The sequence below is a fragment of the Ranitomeya imitator genome, chromosome 6 (assembly GCF_032444005.1).
Source record: "Ranitomeya imitator isolate aRanImi1 chromosome 6, aRanImi1.pri, whole genome shotgun sequence".
Classification (NCBI taxonomy): domain Eukaryota; kingdom Metazoa; phylum Chordata; class Amphibia; order Anura; family Dendrobatidae; genus Ranitomeya; species Ranitomeya imitator.
In genome coordinates this window covers 341,671,403-341,695,620 of record NC_091287.1, presented here as the reverse complement: position 1 = coordinate 341,695,620, position 24,218 = coordinate 341,671,403, and the positions used below count along the sequence as shown (strand labels likewise).

Below are 24,218 nucleotides of genomic sequence, written 5' to 3'. Positions count from 1 at the left end.
TGACTCCGCCCCGTACAGGAAGCCGCCGCTGTATATCCGGCTGTTCAGGCGGTGTTTCAGTCAGTCGCAGGGTTGTCATGGTAACAATCTCACGCGCACCGCTGTTTTGTCAAGTCTTTTATAACCTCTGTGGTGCCAGACAGTACATGGGCGGCGCTTTCACTCTGGCTGCCTAGTGGAGCTGCGACTTGTAGTTCTCCAGCCGCTGTAGGGACCGAGAGGTTGGACACAGAGAAGCGAAGGCTGGGTGGTTATTATGCCAGGACTGGCAGGGTCAGGGTGAAAGGGAAGGGCTGGCACCGCGCATGCTCAGTGCCGGTGTCAGAGTCCTGAGGTAGCCGCTGTTGTGCTGCAGTTTCCAGCTGGAGGTGAGCGGTGGAAAGGCGCTGCGCATGTCCGTGTCCGCGGGTGTCTGTGGATGCGCGGGCCATCCACTCTGCTGTCACATCTGCACTCTGGAGGAATGCAGCTGCCTGTGTGCACCTACCCCGAGGGCCAGTGCCGGGGGCCATGTCAGACAGCTGATCGGCGGCAGTGCCGGGGGGCCATGTCAGACAGCTGATCGGCGGCAGTGCCGGGGGCCATGTCAGACAGCTGATCGGCGGCAGTGCCGGGGGGCCATGTCAGACAGCTGATCGGCGGCAGTGCCGTGGGCAATGTCAGACAGCTGATCGGCGGCAGTGCCGGGGGGCCATGTCAGACAGCTGATCGGCGGCAGTGCCGGGGGGCCATGTCAGACAGCTGATCGGCGGCAGTGCCGGGGGGCCATGTCAGACAGCTGATCGGCGGCAGTGCCGGGGGGCCATGTCAGACAGCTGATCGGCGGCAGTGCCGGGTGGCCATGTCAGACAGCTGATCGGCGGCAGTGCCGTGGGCAATGTCAGACAGCTGATCGGCGGCAGTGCCGGGGGGCCATGTCAGACAGCTGATCGGCGGCAGTGCCGGGGGGCCATGTCAGACAGCTGATCGGCGGCAGTGCCGAGTGTCCCCCTTTATTAGCTTGATGACCTAGCCTGAGTTTGGGCCATCAATATAAAAGTACGGGCAGACCCCTTTACCATTAGACTTGTTCATTCCAACTGCTCAGATCTGTTTTCTACAGAAATGTAAAGACATGTAAGTGAAATATTGATCGAAAACATGGCCGAGTTTTTTGCAGAAATTCGCAAAAATGTGTAAAACTCTGCAATCAATGTCTAAGGCTATGTTCACACTTTGCGGATTTTGCTGCGGATCCGCAGTGGATTTGACCGCTGCGAATCTGCAGCAGTTTCCCATGAGTTTACAGTACAATGTAAACCTATGGGAAACAAAAAACGCTGTGCACATGCTGCGGAAAAAAACGCGCGGAAACGCAGCGGATTACATTCCGCAGCATGTCACTTATTTTCTGCGGATTTTCACCTGCTCCAATAGGAAACTGCAGATGAAAATCCGCAGAAGAAACCGCGATAAATCCGCAGTAAAAACCGCAATGGGTTTTCACTGCGGATTTTGGAATTCTGCTGCGGAAAAATCCGCAGTGGAATCCGCAAAGTGTGAACTTAGCCTAATAAGTAGTCACCCCGCCTACAATGGAATAAGGAGAAATACAAAGAACACATGGTGGTAAAGCCATAACCGGAAAGTAACGCCTGTATACGTTCCCCTCCTGCCACACACAACAAGGCTCAGTAACCCGTCGGCGTCCTATCAGCATGTATTGTATCAGTATGTAGGGTCACCGTGACGTGGTCAGATTATTATTATTATTATAGCACCATTTATTCCATGGCGCTTTACATGTGAGGAGGGGTATACATAATAAAAACAAGTACAATAATCTTGAACAATACAAGTCACAACTGGTACAGGAGGAGAGAGGACCCTGTCCGCGAAGGCTCACAATCTACAAGGGATGGGTGAGGATACAATAGGTGAGGATAGAGCTGGTCATGCAGCGGTTTGGTCGGTCGGTGGTTACTGCAGGTTGTAGGCTTGTCGGAAGAGGTGGGTCTTCAGGTTCTTTTTGAAGGTTTCGATGGTAGGCGAGAGTCTGATGTGTTGTGGTAGAGGGTTCCAGAGTAGGGGTGATGTTATGACCTGGTGGTCAGGACAATAATGGACCTGGTGGTTAAGAGCACACGGAATGACCTGATAGTTACTGATAATATAGGACGAGCTCTGGGACGTGGGAACTCTGCTGACCGCAATCCCTAATCCTATCAACCACACTAGAAATAGCCGTGGATTGCTCCTAACGCTCCCTATGCAACTCGGCACAGCCTAAGGAACTAGCTAGCCCTGAAGATAGAAAAATTAAGCCTACCTTGCCTCAGAGAAATTCCCCAAAGGAAAAGGCAGCCCCCTACATATAATGACTGTGAGTAAAGATGAAAATACAAACACAGAGATGAAATAGATTAAGCAAAGTGAGGCCCAACTTACTGAACAGACAGGATAGGAAAGGTAGCTTTGCGGTCAGCACAAAAACCTACAAAAAGACCACGCAGAGGGCGCAAAAAGACCCTCCACACCGACTCACGGTGCGGAGGCGCTCCCTCTGCGTCCCAGAGCTTCCAGCAAGCAAGACAACAATCAAAATAGCAAGCTGGACAGAAAAATAGCAAACCAGAGAAAAACAAGCAGTCACTTAGCTTCTGCTGGGAAGACAGGTCACAAGAACGATCCAGGAGTGAACTAGACCAATACTGGAACATTGCCTGGTGGCATGGAGCAAAGCTCTAAGTGGAGTTAAATAGAGCAGCCAGCTAACGAATTAACCTCGTCACCTGTGGAAGGAAACTCAGAAACACCCACAGCCACCAGAGAAAGTCCATGGACAGAACCAGCCGAAGTACCATTCATGACCACAGGAGGGAGCCCGACAACAGAATTCACAACAGGGTGATACGCGAGAGAAATCTTGTATACGATTGTGGTAAGAGGGGATAAGAAAGAGATCTTGTGAGGATCTGAGGTTGCGTGCAGGAAAGTACCTGGAGACGAGGTCACAGATGTATGGAGGAAACAGGTTGTGGATGGCTTTGTATGCCATGGTTAGGGTTTTGTACTGGAGTCTCTGGGTAATGGGGAGCCAGTGAAGGGATTGACAGAGGGGAGAGGCCGGGGAATAGCGGGGGGACAGGTGGATTAGTTGGGCATCAGAGTTTAGAGTAGATTGGAGGGGTGCAAGAGTGTTCGAGGGAATGGACTTGGTTTTTTTTGCAGATTCTTGGTCGAGGAATGTACGGATCCGGGAAATATTTTTGAGTTGAAGTCGGCAGGAAGTGGAAAGGGCTTGGATATGTGGTTTGAAGGAGAGATCAGTGTCAAGGATTACCCCGAGGCAGCGAGCTTGTGGGACTGCGGAGAGTGGGCAGCCATTTACAGTAATGGATAGGTTCGTTGGAAGGGGGGGGTGGGCGCGTGAGATGGGGGAAAGATGATGAATTCTGTTTTGTCCATGTTAAGTTTTAGAAATCTAGCAGAGAAGGATGAAATAGCAAAAAGACATTGAGGGATTCTGGTTAGTAGGGAGGTGATATCTGGTCTAGGGATGTAGATCTGTGTGTCATCAGCATAGAGGTGATACTGAAAGCGTGAGATTCTATGAGCTGTCCCAGGCCGAAGGTGTAAATGGAGAACAGCAGAGGCCCTAGGACTGAACCTTGCGGGTTTCTGAAAGATAGGGGGCGAAGTGAGGAGGTGATGTGCGAGTGGGAGACGCTGAATGTTTGGTATGACGAGATCCAGGATAGGGCCAAGTCTGTGATGCCAAGAGATGAGAGGGTTTGTAATAATAGGGAATGGTCCACTGTGTCAAAGGCAGAGGACAGGTCCAGGAGGAGGAGGACAGAGTAGCGTTGCTTGGCCTTGGCGGTTAATAGGACATTGGTGACCTTAGTTAGGGAAGTTTCAGTGGAGTGGTGTAACCGGAAGCCAGATTGTCGAAGAGGGAGCAAGAAGAGAGGTAGAAGGACAGTTCAAGATGGACGTGTTGTTCCAGTAGTTTTGAGGCATAGGGAAGAAGTGATATGGAGCTATAGCTAGATACAGAGGATGGGTCAAGAGAGGTCTTTTTGAGGATAGGTGTGATTGAAGCATATTTAAAGCTTGAGGGGAAAACACCAGTTGTTAGTGATAGGTTGAAGAGATGGGTTAGAGTTGGGATGAAGACTGTGGGGAGGTTTGGGATGGAGTGGGATGGGATCTGGTCAAGTGCACCGGTGGTGAGATGCGATCTTGAGAGTAGAGTGGAGAGTCGAACTGTAATGGTGGAGAAGTTGGTTTTGGAGGTGGAGGGCTGGGCAGTTGGGAGGAAGGGCTCTGGGGGTTGTTGACCAAAACTGTCTCTGATGTTATCAATCTTCTGCTTGAAAAATGAGGCAAAGTCTTCAGCTGAGATGAGTGGGGAGGAAGGAGGTGCTGGGGGACGGAGGAGAGAATTGAAGGTGTTGTTGAATAACTGTTTAGGGTTGTGAGACAGGGAGGATATGATAGACTAGATGGTGGCCCGATTCTAACGCATTGGGTATTCTAGAATATGCATGTCCATGTAGTATTTTGCACAGCCCACATAGTATATTGCCCAGCCACGTAGTATATTGCCCAGTGACGTAGTATATTGCCCAGCCACGTAGTATATTGCCCAGCCACGTAGTATATTGCCCAGCCACGTAGTATATTGCCCAGCCACGTAGTATATTGCCCAGTCACGTAGTATATTGGCCAGTTACGTAGTATATTGCCCAGTGACCTAGTATATTGCCCAGCCACGTAGTATATTGCCCAGCCACGTAGTATATTGCACAGCCAGGTAGTATATTGCCTAGTGACGTAGTATATTGCCCAGCCACGTAGTATATTGCCCAGCCACGTAGTATATTGCCCAGCCACGTAGTATATTGCCCAGCCACGTAGTATATTGCCCAGCCACGTAGTATATTGCCCAGTCACGTAGTATATTGCCCATGTAATTCAAAATAACCGGCGCACAGCCGTACAGCAAATATATACAGGGGGTGCAAGTAGTAAAGTAAACTGAATGAAGGAGAAGAGAGAAAAAGACACTACTACAATATGCACACCACCCAATAAACATATAACAAATTATACTTTATTGGCACATGTAATTAAAACACCATTAAAATCACTATGCCACTTACAAATCAGCCTGGATACATAGTATAGATCCCTACAATACAGCCTGTTAAGAAAGCACAACCATATGCATGATATATAAGTCATATTACCCTGCCTGCTGGCTCATGGGGTATCTAAGGGTATATGGACACCAACATAAGAAACCTGGCAGTGGTTAGAGCCGCTGTGGCTAATACAAACCAACGCTTGAGGAAAACAGGCTGGAGGGTCCAGGGGGATTAGCAAGTCATAGCCCCACGCATATCGCCTCCCAAATGAGGCTTCGTCAGGGGAAGTAGAAAGGGAGCCAATTCCTGAGTATATATATGTGTTAGAAAGTACTTAATGGCCTACCGGTGTGTGGATATGGGCCACCATGGAGCCGGAACAAACTCTCTCCACCCCGCATGACGCTGGGAACACAGGACGTACCGCGTATGCGCAAAGAGACATTCAGGGGCGAGACAGATGAAAAAGCCCAAAACCATGGGCTAAGCTGCCGTATCTCACCCTGCGTCAGCATGTAAACAAGCAGCTGATACGTGGACGTCAGAGTAAGGCTACGTTCACACTAGCGTTGTGCGCCGCTGCGTTGGCGACACAACGCACGCAAAAACGCGGCAAAACGCTGCGTTTTGCGACGCATGCGTCGTTTTTTGCCGAAAATCGGAAGCAAGAAAAATGCAACTTGTTGCGTTTTCTTGGTCCGACGCTTGCTGCAAAAAAGACGCATGCGTCGCACAACGCAACAAACAAAAACGCATGCGTCCCCCATGTTAAATATAGGGGCGCATGACGCGTGCGTCGCCGCTGCGTCGCCCGACGCACACTAGCATAACGCTAGTGTGAACGTAGCCTAAGAACCTCCCCCCGGCTTGTGTGCGTCCACAACCAAGCCGAAAACTCCCCCAACCACGCAGGCGCGGGAGATAGGTCCCGCTCAGGCGCAGTAAAGAGGGCAATGTGGGGGAGGAAAAGACAAGGAGAAAAGGGACATGAAACAAATAAGGGATACCTGTAAAGGACCAGTAGGTCTAAATAAAGCAAGACCTGTCAGATCATATGGCATGGCAAAAGATATATAAACAGGCCCTATGTCTGAAATAAGATGGAACATGCCTGCCCAAAATGCATAGTAAAATAGAAATAGTAGATATAAACCTACATATGTGTAATGGGTGAACAGGATAGGGAGGCAGGGTATAGTGCCTGAGGTAAAATAGAGATATACAGACGTAGTGGGCTACATATATATATATATGTGCCAGAACGGGAACCCACTCCGACATACAGTAAGTGCCCAACATACACACATGGCACAATCAAACCTGCAGCACCATATCCCCGGGGACCAACCAAACCAACAATCATTCATATTCACTCCACCAATAGCGATATATATAACAGACTGCGATTCCATAATGAAAATTCACTTTATTACACATAAATAAGTAGAAACATGGTAAATATTTATACTTTTATTAAAACCCAATAGCCTTGAATTAGTATAACAATTTTTCGCATATAATATGCATACAACCAGACACAGCAAAGCCGTGTTGAAACAGGTTGGTCTCTAGATATAAAATACTCATAGCCTGCCACCTAATTCCCATGTGGGAAGAAGAGGGCATTATCAAGAGTGAGACTTTTTTCAAAGCCCAGTCTGGCCTTTATAAGCCTAAGACCCCCATTTCCGACCACCCATAAACATCCTATTGGGCCAAGCAGGACTGAAGCCTATGAAGGAGACATGTCGTATAATGACCAGAGCCTACAATTGCGTGCCTAAGGCCCTAATATTGACATCAATGACCTAAGCCCTCATATAGAACCCCATGAGCCAAAGAAAAAAGAGGGGAGGGGGTTCGCGGGAGCCTTAGTACTCCTAGGCACACCCCATGAGCCGGTATCAGAAAGAAGGCCTGACAATATCAGTTTGAAACAATGCCAATAGGTCACGTTGCCACTGGTGGATAGAATTAGACCTAATATCCCAATGAGTCCACTCCCGATTCCAAGTCCATATAATAGAACACCCGAAAATACCCTTCAATTGGAGGGGGTCCAAAAAAAGATCCATGTCCACAGTGTATCCTTTGTATCCCCAAGTCCATGTCGATATCAAATAGGGTTTGGTAGACCTCCTAGTATTCTTCACCCCAAGTGCAACTCTAAGAAGATGTATATAGAGGTTAATCCATATGAAAGTAGTTTCAGCCAAGGAATCCGGTGAATAAGAGTTCTTCGTTTAAGCCTGTAGGGGTAATAGATCCCAAGTTAAAAATCCACTGTGATTCAGCTTGAAGCAACCTTTTGTTGGGGGAGCCCCCTCCTCCTCTCAGACACAAAAACTTTTTCCAGTCCTACTACCCGTGTGTTAACAACACTACCTGAATGGTGTGCGAAGAAATGAGCCGCCACTGGCGTAAGGGTCTTCCCTTTTTCGGCATCACTCCTGGCACAGTTAATCGTGGAGAAGTGTTTCTGTGCTCTACGCCGCAGCTCTTGGGAGGTCTGTCCCACATAGACCAGCTGGCACGGGCAGATTAGGGCATAAATAACATATCTGGTCTTGCAGTTGATATATCCCCTCAGATTATATCTCTTAAAAATCTATGGGATTGTCAAAATAATCCCTGTATGGACCCATGTGGGGGCAGATGTTGCAATCCCCACACGGGAACGAGCCCCCTAAGCGTAATACCACGGTTGAGTCTAGCGGTCTGTCGCCTATAATGGCTATTAACAAGTAGATCTCTCAAATTGGGTGCCCTCCTGGCCACAAGAAGAGGCCGCTCCCCGACAATGTTCGATGTATTAAGGTCCGTGGTCAAAATGCCCCAATGTTTCCGCAATATGTCCCCTATTTGTGACCAATGAGTGTTATAATTCGTTATAAATTTGGGAACACCATCCCGTACCTTACGTGTCGTACTCAAAAGGGATTGCTCTTGGTTTTGGCTTACAAATACTGATGTAAAATACTGACCAAATACTGCTAGTGTGACGGCAGCCTTAGGCCTCGCTCACACGAGCATATAACACAGCCGGGTAGTATGCAGCACCCCAGGTGACCGGTTGCTGCATTGTTGTTGCTTTTTCTTCGGGGAGGGTAATGTCATGCTCAGAGGCAATAGAGTTTTCTTCACCAGGTAAGGCACACACATGCAACACATTCTGAATCCAGGCCAGGAGGGGGAGCTCAGGACCCGGATTCAGGGGAGCTTCCCTAGGCTTTATGTATCCTGACCTGGAGGAGGAGCGATTTAGTTGTTCAGAGACACTGAAGTAGAAGGAAGCCTGGAACTGAGTGCAGACAGAGAGGCTTGGCAGCCACGAGGGAGCTACAGCCTCTGGAAGGACAGATAACCTGGAAGGGTTGAATGTGGAGTAGCCGGAAGGAAAGGAGCACAGGAGAGGAACAGAGCTCAGAGGGGAACTGTGGCAGGGCACCCTCATAGCTGAAGCGCAGTAACGGAAACCGGGAGCCCGAGGCTTTTGTGGGACTCTAGGACACAGAGCAGAACTGGAGGGCCTGACGCTACACATTAACGGCCCGCACCACGCCTGAGACGCAGCAGCACCTGAGGAGCTCGGGGCATTATAGGGTCCCTGTAAAAAGGCTCAAGCTGCCCGTCATGCAGGTACCTGTCTTAGGACAGGGGGAATAGAGGACTCTGCAGGAAGCTTCAGGCAGCAGGGACCTCACCTTTAACGGCGCTAGTTGGAAAGGCTCACAGACCTCTACTGGAACAAGGAAACTCTCCATTGCCTCTGAGCCGGCCGGGCCACCATCATCCGTGCTGGTGCCCTGGACTGTGGCCCGCCAACTACAGTAAACCAGGTAAAGACTTACAGCTTGTCTCCTCCATTTATTTACCCGCTATACCATCCACGCCGTACACCATAGGACCCCTGTGGACCCCGCTTCACCTGTGGGAAGAGTAACATCTGTGCTGCTGCAACATCCCCCAGGGGACTCCACAGGTGGCATCACGACAAACTTTGAACTTTTTCCCCTTTAACATTGAGGCCCAGGGCCACGGACCGAGTCACAGCCACCGTGACATCCCCCTTGTGACCGGACCCGGTACCGAGTACCCCACTGCCCTGGGGGTGACACAAGTATGTGATGTTTTATCGAATAGCACACTGCCCATTGTTATACTGTGGGGCAGTGATGCAGCATGCTGCAAGTGGCACCGCAAATTGGATCAAACATGCATACAAGTCTATGGGCGCAGCTAACACATTAGACTGCACTCAGATGTCATCTGAGTGCAGTCTGATATTAGTGTGGACAGAGACAATGGAGAAATTAAGTTCTACATCTTCTCCGCACCTTTGCTGCGAGTTTTCATGCCAGAGAATCGGATCACACTAAGGTGAAAGTGGGATCAATCTCTGGCAGAGTTTGAGCCGAGTGTCATTAGGGTAATCGTCCCAATTCTCTGGTAATAGGGTATATATGGCCGCGTGAGCAAGCCCTTAAGCCACTGTGTTAGTTTTTACCATCAAAGTTAAGTTTCATTCGATATTTTTTTATGTACAATAAGGTTTCACAAGCTTCACATATCAAAGAAACATGATCATAAGATGCAACAAGAATGGTATCCAAGTATTGTTCGATTCTATTCCATGGCCCATAGGAGTATATTGGTAGGTTACATCCATGACGTGGATCAAAATCGGATAACTCCATGTTTATGTACGGACCACACTGTAAAAAACATGGACTGGTGTACAGCTTCATAAACTACTAGCTATTGAACCCGTTCTACGCCCGGGTGGCGAGCATTTATATTGGTATATTGTCTCCATCATGGTATGTGCTGCTCCATCCTGCGTCCCCATCCTGTCATGCGCTGCTCCATCCTGCGTCCCCATCCTGTCATGTGCTGCTCCATCCTGCGTCCCCATCCTGTCATGCGCTGCTCCATCCTGCGTCCCCATCCTGTCATGTGCTGCTCCATCCTGCGTTCCCTTTCCTGTCATGCGCTGCTCCCATCCTGCGTCCCCATCCTGTCATGCGCTGCTCCCATCCTGCGTCCCCATCCTGTGATGCGCTGCTCCCATCCTGTGATGCGCTGCTCCCATCCTGCGTCCCCATCCTGTCATGCGCTGCTCCATCCTGCGTCCCCATCCTGTCATGCGCTGCTCCATCATGCGTCCCCATCCTGTCATGCGCTGCTCCATCCTGCGTCCCCATCCTTATGTGCTGCTGCATCCTGCGTCCCCATCCTTATGTGCTGCTGCATCCTGCGTCCCCATCTTTATGTGCTGCTCCATCCTGCGTCCCCATCCTTATGTGCTGCTCCCATCCTGCGTCCCCATCCTTATGTGCTGCTCCATCCTGCGTCCCCATCCTTATGTGCTGCTGCATGCTGCGTCCCCATCCTTATGTGCTGCTGCATCCTGCGTCCCCATCCTTATGTGCTGCTGCATCCTGCGTCCCCATCCTTATGTGCTGCTGCATCCTGCGTCCCCATCCTTATGTGCTGCTCCATCCTGCGTCCCCATCCTTATGTACTGCTGCATCCTGCGTCCCCATCCTTATGTGCTGCTGCATCCTGCGTCCCCATCCTTATGTTCATGCTGCATCCTGCGTCCACATCCTTATGTGCTGCTGCATCCTGCGTCCCCATCCTTATGTGCTGCTGCATCCTGCGTCCCCATCCTTATGTGCTGCTCCCATCCTGCGTCCCCATCCTTATGTTCATGCTGCATCCTGCGTCCCCATCCTTATGTGCTGCTGCATCCTGCGTCCCCATCCTTATGTGCTGCTCCCATCCTGCGTCCCCATCCTTATGTTCATGCTGCATCCTGCGTCCCCATCCTTATGTGCTGCTGCATCCTGCGTCCCCATCCTTATGTTCATGCTGCATCCTGCGTCCCCATCCTTATGTTCATGCTGCATCCTGCGTCCCCATCCTTATGTTCATGCTGCATCCTGCGTCCCCATCCTTATGTGCTGCTCCATCCTGCGTCCCCATCCTTATGTGCTGCTCCATCCTGCGTCCCCATCCTTATGTGCTGCTCCCATCCTGCGTCCCCATCCTTATGTGCTGCTCCATCCTGCGTCCCCATCCTGTCATGCGCTGCTCCATCCTGCGTCCCCATCCTGTCATGTGCTGCTCCATCCTGCGTTCCCTTTCCTGTCATGCGCTGCTCCCATCCTGCGTCCCCATCCTGTCATGCGCTGCTCCCATCCTGCGTCCCCATCCTGTGATGCGCTGCTCCCATCCTGTGATGCGCTGCTCCCATCCTGCGTCCCCATCCTGTCATGCGCTGCTCCATCCTGCGTCCCCATCCTGTCATGCGCTGCTCCATCATGCGTCCCCATCCTGTCATGCGCTGCTCCATCCTGCGTCCCCATCCTTATGTGCTGCTGCATCCTGCGTCCCCATCCTTATGTGCTGCTGCATCCTGCGTCCCCATCCTTATGTGCTGCTGCATCCTGCGTCCCCATCCTTATGTGCTGCTCCATCCTGCGTCCCCATCCTTATGTGCTGCTCCCATCCTGCGTCCCCATCCTTATGTGCTGCTCCATCCTGCGTCCCCATCCTTATGTGCTGCTGCATGCTGCGTCCCCATCCTTATGTGCTGCTGCATCCTGCGTCCCCATCCTTATGTGCTGCTGCATCCTGCGTCCCCATCCTTATGTGCTGCTGCATCCTGCGTCCCCATCCTTATGTGCTGCTCCATCCTGCGTCCCCATCCTTATGTACTGCTGCATCCTGCGTCCCCATCCTTATGTGCTGCTGCATCCTGCGTCCCCATCCTTATGTTCATTCTGCATCCTGCGTCCCCATCCTTATGTGCTGCTGCATCCTGCGTCCCCATCCTTATGTGCTGCTGCATCCTGCGTCCCCATCCTTATGTGCTGCTCCCATCCTGCGTCCCCATCCTTATGTTCATGCTGCATCCTGCGTCCCCATCCTTATGTGCTGCTGCATCCTGCGTCCCCATCCTTATGTGCTGCTCCCATCCTGCGTCCCCATCCTTATGTTCATGCTGCATCCTGCGTCCCCATCCTTATGTGCTGCTGCATCCTGCGTCCCCATCCTTATGTTCATGCTGCATCCTGCGTCCCCATCCTTATGTTCATGCTGCATCCTGCGTCCCCATCCTTATGTTCATGCTGCATACTGCGTCCCCATTCTTATGTGCTGCTCCATCCTGCGTCCCCATCCTTATGTGCTGCTCCATCCTGCGTCCCCATCCTTATGTGCTGCTCCCATCCTGCGTCCCCATCCTTATGTGCTGCTCCATCCTGCGTCCCCATCCTGTTATGTGCTGCTCCATCCTGCGTCCCCATCCTTATGTGCTGCTCCCATCCTGCGTCCCCATCCTTATGTGCTGCTCCATCCTGCGTCTCCATCCTGTTATGTGCTGCTCCATCCTGCGTCCCCATCCTTATGTACTGCTCCATCCTGCGTCCCCATCCTTATGTTCATGCTGCATCCTGCGTCCCCATCCTTATGTTCATGCTGCATCCTGCGTCCCCATCCTTATGTGCTGCTCCATCCTGCGTCCCCATCCTTATGTGCTGCTCCATCCTGCGTCCCCATCCTTATGTGCTGCTCCCATCCTGCGTCCCCATTTTTATGTGCTGCTCCATCCTGCGTCCCCATCCTGTTATGTGCTGCTCCATCCTGCGTCCCCATCCTTATGTGCTGCTCCCATCCTGCGTCCCCATCCTTATGTTCATGCTGCATCCTGCGTCCCCATCCTGTTATGTGCTGCTCCATCCTGCGTCCCCATCCTCATGTGCTGCTCCATCCTGCGTCCCCATCCTTATGTGCTGCTCCATCCTGCGTCCCCATCCTTATGTGCTGCTGCATCCTGCGTCCCCATCCTTATGTGCTGCTCCATCCTGCGTCCCCATCCTTATGTGCTGCTCCATCCTGCGTCCCCATCCTTATGTGCTGCTCCATCCTGCGTCCCCATCCTTATGTGCTGCTGCATCCTGCGTCCCCATCCTTATGTGCTGCTCCATCCTGCGTCCCCATCCTTATGTGCTGCTCCCATCCTGCGTCCCCATCCTTATGTGCTGCTCCATCCTGCGTCCCCATCCTTATGTGCTGCTCCATCCTGCGTCCCCATCCTTATGTGCTGCTCCCATCCTGCGTCCCCATCCTTATGTGCTGCTCCATCCTGCGTCCCCATCCTTATGTGCTGCTCCATCCTGCGTCCCCATCCTTATGTGCTGCTCCATCCTGCGTCCCCATCCTTATGTGCTGCTCCATCCTGCGTCCCCATCCTTATGTGCTGCTCCCATCCTGCGTCCCCATCCTTATGTGCTGCTCCATCCTGCGTCCCCATCCTTATGTGCTGCTCCCATCCTGCGTCCCCATCCTTATGTGCTGCTCCATCCTGCGTCCCCATCCTTATGTGCTGCTCCATCCTGCGTCCCCATCCTTATGTGCTGCTCCATCCTGCGTCCCCATCCTTATGTGCTGCTCCCATCCTGCGTCCCCATCCTTATGTGCTGCTCCCATCCTGCGTCCCCATCCTTATGTGCTGCTCCATCCTGCGTCCCCATACTGCCTCTGACCCGCTCGGCGCCGAGTGCTGGGGGGCCTGAGCAGGCGGGGACACCGGCGCGCTGTGGGGGTCAGGTGCCGGTATCGCCGCCAGCTCAGGTGCCCCCAGCACTTACTATACTCACCTGTCCGGCGTTCCAGCGCTGCACGCCGCCATCTTCCCGATCTCCTGGCCGTGACTGTTCAGTCAGAGGGCGGCGCCGACGCGCATTAAGCGCGTCATCGCGCCCTCTGAACTGAAGGCCACAGACCGAAGACCGGGAAGATGGCGGCGCTCAGCGATGGAACGGGGACAAGTGAATAAAGGCCGATACTCACCCTCCTGGCGGTCCCTGCTTCTGCGGTGGAGATCGCGGTGTGTGTTCAGTGTGAACGCACACCGCGATCTCCCAGGAGCGTCGCTCTGTGAGGCCCAGACTGCGCCGGCGCTTGCGCAGTCTATAGAGGCTTCGGACAGAGTGACGCTCCCAGCGTTATATTATAGATAATGAGTACGAGTGCGATCTGTAATATCAGAACTGACGTGTGAAACACTGAGGTCTGAGTGAGGCCTAAGGCTGGAGGGAGAGAGGTGTCACAGGAATTGGGTCAGGGAGATGTATGTTTTCTATGGAATCCATGGTGCCTTGCAGCTCTGGGGTCCTGGATTCAAATCCCACCAAGGACAACATCTGCAAGGAGTTTGTATGTTCTCCCCGTGTTTGCGTGGGTTTCCTCCGGGTTCTCCGGTTTCCTCCCACACTCCAAAGACATACTGATAGTGAATTTAGATTGTGAGCCCCAATTGGACAGTGATGATGTCTGTAAAGTGCTGTGGAATTAAGTAAAATAAATAATAAATTCCTGGCTGGAATCACGCCGACAGACTCTGATTAAAGCTGCCCGTGGTTTGAGCAGCAAAAATCTGATGACCATTTCCTTTATAGTGCCTCGAAAAAAGTCTGAGATTTAATGTGCCAGATTTTTATAGTTGTGCACGATTTTTGGCTGAGAATATTGGGGTCTGTATGGCCACACATGGGAACAGTGCGGCCTCGCTATGCCATACAGGTTTTATGCACAGGACTCCACATAGGGGCTCGTTCATAAATTGGACATGTGCTATCCGATTTTACATGGGTTATCACACTGACCTTAGTAGTCAGTAGGGCTGTTCAGATGAACGATTATTTTTACAGTCCGAATGTCCGTATGAAAAAAATCTCAGTATGCACAGCTATGGTCGGATATACGGACCAGACTAGTGCCTGTCCATAGCAAGCGGCCGATATTCCGGCGAGCACGTGGAGCTGCAGTCGCTTACCTGACTGGCCTTAGGTTTTTGCCTGGTCATTAGAACTGGGGCTTACACTGATATGAGAGTATGTTACACAATTATCCAGAACTATTAAAGGGACTCTGTCACCTGAATTTGGCGGGACTGGTTTTGGGTCATATGGGCGGAGTTTTCAGGTGTTTGATTCACCCTTTCCTTACCCGCTGGCTGCATGCTGGCTGCAATATTGGATTGAAGTTCATTCTCTGTCCTCCATAGTACATGCCTGCGCAAAGCAAGATTGCCTTGTGCAGGCATGTACTACGGAGGACAGAGAGTGAACTTCAATCTAATATTGCAGCCAGCATGCAGCCAGCGGGTAAGGAAAGGGTGAATCAAACACCCGAAAACTCCGCCCATATGACCCAAAACCAGTCCCGCCAAATTCAGGTGACAGAGTCCCTTTAACTATTGCAATGAGTGAAGTGACCCTTGCACGGAGGTCTTGTAACTGCCGTTTCAGCAGCCAGGACATAGACCTACACTCTCCGGGTACGGTACATTCATTTCTCTTATTCTATCTTGGGGAGGATAAATGTCAGATGCCATGTTGTATTTTACAGTATTGGGGCACAGGGATGCCACATGTACTTATGTAGGCAGTATGCCAATGAAGATGGGTTTTATCTGTAGTATGAGACATTTATTGATAAGGAAATGAGCATAGGGCTACAATGTTGTACTTCTTGTGCACTGATGCCATCTCTGTGCTGTCGGCGATTTTCACAGACCCGTAGACTTGTAGGGCCGATCTTGATCTGTGCCTTGAATCATGAATGTTATATAAAGGCACAGATGATTGGCTTCGGGGAGACCAAAACATCCAACACCGCGGAGACACCATCACGTGTTTCTCAACGCAGTGATTCCATGCCCCCATCCCTTATGGGAAATATGCACATGCATGTAAAGAAGCTGCGGAGACACCATCACGTGTTTCTCGTCGCAAGCAGTGAATAGCCAGGCCTTTCCCCGGGAAGCAACAACCACGGAAAGGGCAGCATCCTATGAAGGAAAGCCACCTATGTCAAGCATGGTATCCATCCACAGACAGCTGTTTCGGGGGTTTTGCCCCTCATCAGTGTGGAGTAGGAATCTGGCTATTAGGAGCAGTGCCTAGTAAAAAGGCTATAAAGGCACAGATGATTGGCCTCGGAGACACCATCACGTGTTTCTCAACGCAGTGATTCCAGAACACTGCCCCCATCCCTTATGGGAAATATGCAGATGCATGTAAAGAAGCTGCGGAGACACCATCATGTGTTTCTCATGCATTTGAATCGTGAATGGACATGGAGAGGTGAACGGCCCCATAGCCTATAATAGGTACGTGTTCTATCTGTGCAAAATGCTAATCAAACACGTATGTGAAAACAGATATCTGAGTGATGCCTTAAATCACCACGCCAGTGTTTTTCTATTGCAGCCCTGGGGTGGCGCCACTATCTAAGTTTCCTGCTTTTAGTCTTATACTTACCCACCACCATCTTCTTCCGTTATCGGCACTGCTCTGGTCGGTCTCCTGCAGTTTGTGACCTGCCGGATCGCTCCAGTGTATGCTTTCCTGAAGTTGCAACTCCTTGTAGATCTATAAAAGCGAGAATGAAGCTCTCATAGACTTACATTGAGAGGTGGTGACTAGTGATGAGCGTGCTCGGGTGCTCTGACAAAGTCACTGGTAAACTACTGGATGGGAGATATGTATCAGTGAGGTTGTTAGCTTCAGTGATATGAACCTAGGGAAATTGGTCCAGCACACTGAGAGAGGTTAATTGACCATTTTATGGGCTAGGTTTTTACGTGAACAGCTGAAGAGCAGGTGGGAGGCTGTTCAGCGTATCTCCTCCCCAGGATGGGGTTTAATAGTCAGCTTTGAGTCATTTGGTGGTGGGTGTGCCTGGAGTTGTGAACTCCAGAGCTGTGTGTGAAGGTTGCAGATCTCCTATATTTAAATGTATTTGGTAAAAGGACATAGAAGCTGGACTCTAAGCCAGGTATGCTAACCAGCACTATTGTATGGACTTGTTACTTTTTGTTTTACCTTCTGCCATACAAAAGCTGTATTTACGTTTTCTGGTGACGTGGTATATGAGGATTGCAATAAACCTGGCGTACTTTAAATAGAAACAGTTCCTGTATCTACCTCTATGTGCAGCCAAGTGAGCCAATCTACTACAGGTGCTAACCGACTGTCTTTGGTGTGCTCAAATAATATTTTCAAGTCCCCGCAGCTGTATGTCTCGTGGCTGTTAAGACAGCCACAACACTGCAGGGATTGGCTAATAAACAATCGCTGCATGTGTTGCGGCTCTCGGATGGCCGCGAGACATGCAGCCACGGGGACTCGAACATATTTTTCGAGCAGGCCAAAGACACTCGGTTAGCACAAGAGCATGCTCGGATAACACCTTATCTGAGCACGTTCGCTCATCATTAGTTGTGACTTTTACCTCTGACTTCCGGTCAGTCAGAAGTTGTGGTCACAAGATGGCGTCGCAGAACCGGAGTGGCGCCGGAAAGAGCTTAAGGCCTGTTTCACACGTCAGTGTCTCCGGTAAGTGAGGTGACAGTTTCCTCACGTACCGGAGACACTGACACACGTAGACACATAAAAATCAATGCATCTGTGCAGATGTCATTGATTTTTTTGCGGACCGTGTCTCCGTGTGCCAAACACAAAGACATGTCAGTGTTCGTGGGAGCGCACGTATAACACGGACCCATTAAAGTCAATGGGTCCGTGTAAAACACGTACCGCACACCAATTTTTTCCGGTACCGGAATTATCTGGACGTGTGATACCGGCCTAAGACAGAGGCTGGTAAGTGTATCACTAGGGTCAGGGAACTTTGATTAGTAGTAGCACCGCACCGCTGAAATGAAAAGCACTGGAGTGGTGCTTCGAAAAGATAAATGTTAACGTTAGGCAAAAGCGAATATTATTATTTGGATAAGTAAATATGTGGGATTACGTTTAATAGGGAGACGGTGGAAAGCGAGCAGGAAGACATGTATGTTCACACGCTAGATTTTTGCAGATTTTCTATCGTGCGTAAAACCACTGCGTTTTACAGTACTGCCAAACTGAGTGAGATTTGTAAAATCGTATTCACATTGTGCGTTTTATTTTCTTTGCGTGTTTGTGAGCCGCTATTCTTTCAGTGTTTTTTTTCACTTATTCAAATGAACAGAATTTTTTTTAGTAAATATTCACAAGTCAAAAACGCTCCTAATTTTCTTGCCAAGAGGGTGTTTTTAGTACTGAAAGAAATGCTGGAAAAACGCAGCGTTTGGACATACCCTTAAAGTAAAGTTCAAGTTTAAGTAATCACCATTGTGCCTAACTAGGAAGATTGATTAATAAGTAGCTCCAGTCCATCAGTTAATAATTAATGCTTTTTAAATAAGACACGGTTAACAAACATCCCACCAAACATAGAAACCACCAGAAACTATTTTGTTTTTCCTCCTTTCAGAATGACTGAAAACAAAGAGCTGCCTGGCGCATTAGTGGAGGAGATCGGAGGACCTAATGGAGTCATGGAAGAACATCTGGACTTTCTGAAGGAGCGCTTTACTTTAATAACCTTGAAAGAGTTAAAGGAAAATAAGGAAGAGTTAGCTGAAAAGATCGTATGCATCTTTAATTGGGGAAACAAACCGGATGTTGACAGCGAGCTCCTGAGATGTCTACCTCGGCTCAAAGTGGTGGCAAGCGCTGGAGCTGGAGTTGACCACTTGGATATCAAGATGATTTCAAGCTTTGGCGTAAAAGTGGCCAATACGCCGCATGCTGTCACCAATTGTACAGCAGACTTGGCAATGACATTGCTACTGGTAGCAGCCAGGAATTTTATGGAGGGTAATGTAAATGAATCCTTTATGATCTGCAATAACTGCACACACATGGTAGTGGATTCCCTTCCTACAGCTTCATTTTAGCGGATGTGTAAGGTTACATTGCCCAGTAATTCCTATATGCAGCTGCAGGAGCAGTTATCTATGCAATAATAATAATACATTTACATATTTTTTTATCTAAAGATTTTTTTTAATTGTTAGGAAATACAAAAATATCTATATTTCTTATATTCCATTGTTGGTCAGCAGAGCGAGCTAAACCTGGTAAAGGCAAGCAACTAGTTATGTATCTTCTGAAAATGTGGTCTGGGTCCCTGCTGGCCACGTGAAGCCTCCCCCACTCCCGTGGCTGTGTGCAATAAGAGGGGCCATCACCGCCACGCAGCACTAATTTGTTGATGCCTGCACAATGGAAAAGTTCTACAACTTCTTTACGATGCAGTGACAGTAACAGACCCCTAATATTTTCAAGGTTTAGATTCTAGGTTATTCACCAGTTCGGTGTACCCTAATTCACTATTATGGAGCTTTTGAGGTTGTTCCCAGTTTTGGTGCTGGCTGCCACTCCACTTCTGCGGTGACCTGTACATAGGACAGGGCTTCTTCATCGGAATAGGGTCGCCTGGTGTCCTGCTTTCCTCTGCTCTGAGTGCATTTTGTGCAGTGACATGCCTGGCCCATGTATGAAAGAAAATATACCGTAAAATTAACCCCCAAATCCATCAATTACTATTAATCAGTGTTTAAAAGGAATCTGTCATTGTTAAAATGCAGTGGAAGCTGAGAGTAGAATGCTATAACATAGGATGAGGTGGTGGGAAATGATTCTCGTCGTCTATTAATTTCAATCTGGTCTTATATGGCGCATAGGAGTCCAGTGGGTGGTCCTACCCAGTGACTGACGACATTCTTTATAGGACTCACACACAGAAAAAGCTGTCACTGCGTAAGACCACCAGCTAGGCTTCTAAGCCCACAATGAGTATGAAATGTGTAGCGCTAATGCCGACGCCCCTGCATGGTTTCCTTTCTCTCTCCATGCAGGGATGCCGACATACCACTGCTGCCATGTTCTCACCTCCCTGTCTATCATAATAATAATAATAATTTTTATTTATATAGCGCCAACATATTCCGCAGCACTTTACAATTAAGCGGGGACATGTACAGACAAATTCAATACAAGTGAAGACAATTTAAACAGTGACATTAGGGGTGAGGTCCCTGCTCGCAAGCTTACAATCTACAAGCAAATGGGGGGACACAATAGGTGAAAAGTGCTTGTTATTTCAGGTCTGGCAATTATAATAAATAGGGATTTTCATATGAAGCTGCATGATCCGGTCATCAGCCCGTGTGTTTAAGTGCAATAGTCAAGTATCAAGTGCAGTTATCGTGTGCATGGAGGGTGTGGAGACAGATGAATAGTAGGGTGCAGATTCAGAATAATATTTGGAAGGAGGGAACAGGGCAAAGTTAGTTTGCTGAGTAGTTCATGTGGTAGGCTTGTTTGAAGAGATGGGTTTTTAAAGCGCGCTTGAATAGGTCGGGGCTAGGTATCAGTCTGATCGTCTGGGGAAGTGCATTCCAGAGAGCTGGCACAGCACGAGAGAAGTCTTGGAGACAGAGGTACGAGGTTCGGATTACGGGGGATGTTAGTCTTAGGTCATTTGTAGAACGGAGGGCACGTGTAGGGCGATAGACGGAGATGAGAGAGGAGATATAAGGTGGTGCAGAACTGTGGAGAGCTTTGTGGATGAGAGAGATGAGTTTATACTGGACCCTGTAGCGAATGGGTAGCCAGTGTAATGAGTGGCACAAGATGGAGGCATTGGTGAAGCGGCTGGACAGAAATATGACCCTGGCTGCCGCATTCAAAATGGATTGGAGAGGAGAAAGTTTGGAAAGAGGGAGACCGATCAGAAGAGAGTTGCAGTAGTCCAGACGAGAATGAATAAGAGCAACAGTAAGAGTCTTAGCAGTTTCAAAGGTGAGAAAAGGTTGGATTCTGGAGATGTTCTTAAGATACAGGTGACAGGAGCGAGTGAGTGATCGGATATAGGGAGTAAAGGAAAGTTCGGTGTCGAATATGACCTCAAGACAGCGGGCATGCTGTTTGGGAGTTATGGTTGAACCCTCCAGGGTAATTTTGATGTTGGGTAGAGTGAGTTTAGTAGAAGGGAGAAACACAAGTGGTTCAGTTTTGGAGAGATTTAGTTTCAGATAGAGGGAGGACATGATGTTAGAGACAGCAGACAGACAATCTTTGGTATTTTGAATTAGGGTAGGGGTGATGTCGGGGGAAGAAGTGTATAATTTGGTGTCGTCAGTATAGAGATGGTACTGGAACCCAAATCTGCTGATTGTTTGTCCAATAGGAGCAGTGTATAGAGAGAAGAGGAGGGGGCCCAGGACTGAGCCCTGCGGAACCCCGATAGTAAGGGGACGAGGAGAGGAAGAGGAGCCGGCAAAAGATACAGTGAAGGAGCGGTCAGAGAGGTAGGAGGAGAACCAGGAGAGGGCTGTGTCCTTGAGGCCTATGGAGCGGAGCATGGTGAGAAGGAGCTGGTGATCCACAGTATCAAATGCGGCAGATAGATCCAGGAGAATCAGCAGAGATCAATGACCTTTGGATTTAGCTGTTATTAGATCATTAGAGACTTTAGTGAGGGCAGTTTCAGTGGAGTGTAAAGAGCGGAAACCAGATTGTAAGGGGTCAAGAAGAGAGTTATCCTAGAGATAGCGGATTAGACGGGAGTGGACCAAGCGTTCCAGGAGTTTAGAGATGAAGGAAAGGTTAGAGACAGGTTTGTAGTTAGCCGTGCAGTTCTGGTCCAGGGATGGCTTTTTAAGTAAAGGGGTAATGATGGCATGTTTAAATGAGGAGGGAAAGATGCCTGAGGAAAGAGAGAGGTTAAATATTTTAGTCAGGTGAGTGGTGACCACTGGTGAGAGAGACTGCAGGAGATGTGAAGGAATGGGGTCACTATTGCAGGTTGTAGGCCGGGCAGAAGCGAGGAGCTTGGAAACTTCTTCTTCTGAAACAGGCTCAAAGATGTCTAATGAGCTTGAGGTGCAGCAGGGAAGGGGATCCAGGCACTGAGGAGATTGGGCTGAGATATCCTGATGGATGTGGTTGATTTTTTTCTAGGAAATAAGTGACCAGATCCTCACCACTGAGATTGGAGATGGGGGCCTGTACTTTAGGTTTCAGGAGGGAGTTTAAGGTTTCAAAAAGTCGTTTTGGGTTGTTGGAGAGTGAGGTGATGAGGGTGGTGAAGTAGGATTGTTTGGCCAGAGAAAGGGCAGAGTTATAGGTTTTGAGCATGAACTTATAGTGGATGAAGTCTTCTGCTAAGAGAGATTCTCCCTGCGTCCTGCTGTCTGTGCACGCAGCACAGACTTCCCGGAGGTGCTCCTAGTGCGTGTACCTTCACCTGCTCTTAAAGGGGCAGCACACGTAATTTGAAAATTCCCCCAGCCAATAGCTGGAAGGCATCTGGTATAAAAAGCACCCTCCCCATGGAGAGGTGCCTCAGCAACCCCTATAGTTCCCTGAGTATTGTGCAACTGTATCATGACAGGTCCCTTGTCCTATTATCCCGTGTAGTGAGCGTTAACGTGAACTCCAGGTCCTTGTGTGGCCAGGCCCTGAACCTAAAACACAGGTCCTTATGTGGCCAGGTCCTGGACCTGAACCCCTGATCCTTGTGTGGACAGGTCCTCAACCTGAACCCCTGCTTCTTCTGTGGCCAGTGCTTCAACCTGAACCCCTGCTCCTTGTGTGGCCAGGGCCTCAACCTGAGCCCCAGGCCTTTGTGTGGCCAGGGCCCTGAACCCAAAACCGGTATCCAGCAGTACTTGAACCCTTAGAAGTCATACTGGCAGTACCTGAACCCTAAGAATCCAGATTTACCTGATAACCCATTAAGATTAGCCAATTATCGACAATTGAGTGTTCTTGGGATGCTTCTTCCTGACTATGAATCAGTCTAAACAGGCTGGCAATCACCCAATGGACTACATTAGAGAAACCTCGCTTGTCATATGCAATGATTTTTAAGCAGCTTACAAATAATCCTTACTGGTTGCCACAGGTAAACAGGGGATGTGCAGTCGTTAACATGATTTCTATGCACGCAGAATAATCGCATTAACTGTCATCCTGTGCACATAGAATGTTGATCAGTCTAAGCAGGACAGTAAATGACCGCCAATACGCAGTGAATGAATGGACTAGGTCGGCCGTCTAATGGTGCCAATAGACTACAAATTTGGTAGCAGTTTCTTCTAACCCCATCATAAGCATGCAAGCTCGGCCATACTTGAATTTGTTATCAGTGGTAAGAGGAACGAAAGCCGCCATCAGACTCCTTTCTCAGCAGCTTATTCTGTAACTAAAAGCATTGGATAGTTGTAACTTTACTTAGTGATTTAACCTCCTCTGCTTGGCATCAGGCAAGAATCAGAAAGCCCCGTAAACATTAGTCAGCCGGTCTAATCTCATCCAAATGACATCTACTGCATTTGGCCAACTTGTTTCCGAAAATTGCCCAGCACTGGTCTAATAAATAGACCCTATGGTGCAATAAACACCATGACGGAGGAGGTTATTAGCACTGCCGTAGTTTGTGCTAATCTGTATTTATCATTTTACTATATGAATCTCAGTTACTAACCTTAAGTCTTGATTTTCTGTATGGTCCTCGGAATTTCACTCTTTTGTCCCAATTTGATTGTTTTGGAAATAGCGGCCCTGATTCATCAAAGCCATTTTGCCAGAATTCTGGCATTAATTGCTTTGAAAAGTCTCCCAATTTTGTGACTTTTGGGGATTTTCCATCACTTCTTCCCAGCGTCACGAAAATGGACTAGAGTAAGAATTTATGGTAATGCGCATAGAGGCACGTGGCACTGGTGAGATGCTCCTGATTCATTAGGCGAGTCTAACTCCGCCACGTCCACTCATCAAGACTGTAGAAAAAAATTGCCGGCTTGATGAATCAGGGTTATAATTTTTTGTTTTTGATTATGAGCATTTGTAATAACCATATTTCATCTGTGATTCAGTGTTTTATTCTTGTGCACAGCTCACCGGATTGCACTGTCCCCCAGCACCGATCGATTTCACGCTAACTGGGTAGGGGGAGATATAACTGGGATGACACTTGGAATTGTTGGAATGGGCAGGATTGGATACAAGATTGCTCAGCGAGCTAAAGCATTTGAGATGAAGATTTTGTATCATAATAGAAACCGCAGGTAAATCATAACTACACATTTTTGTTACGCACAGGGGAGATTGCGCCACACAGGTAGCCCATGGCAGACAGAAACCAATCGGGAGTCCTGATCTCTCCGATCTCTGT

General features: G+C 49.2%; 1 protein-coding gene across 3 annotated transcripts in view; it reads left to right on the top strand.

Annotated features, from left to right (window-relative positions):
• The first annotated feature begins 26 nt into the window (after positions 1-26).
• The window catches only part of LOC138642636 (glyoxylate/hydroxypyruvate reductase B-like), a 54,063-nt gene continuing 29,871 nt past the window's right edge, over positions 27-24,218 (top strand). The window contains exons 1-3 of one of the 3 annotated variants that reach the window (XM_069730916.1): positions 27-80; positions 18,465-18,850; positions 23,940-24,111. In XM_069730916.1, coding sequence (XP_069587017.1) covers positions 18,466-18,850; positions 23,940-24,111 — 557 coding nt within the window. In that variant the 5' untranslated portion in view covers positions 27-80; position 18,465. Of the gene's footprint in view, positions 81-291; positions 369-18,464; positions 18,851-23,939; positions 24,112-24,218 lie in introns of those variants that run through there. The other 2 variants (XM_069730915.1, XM_069730914.1) reach the window with 2 other exon arrangements.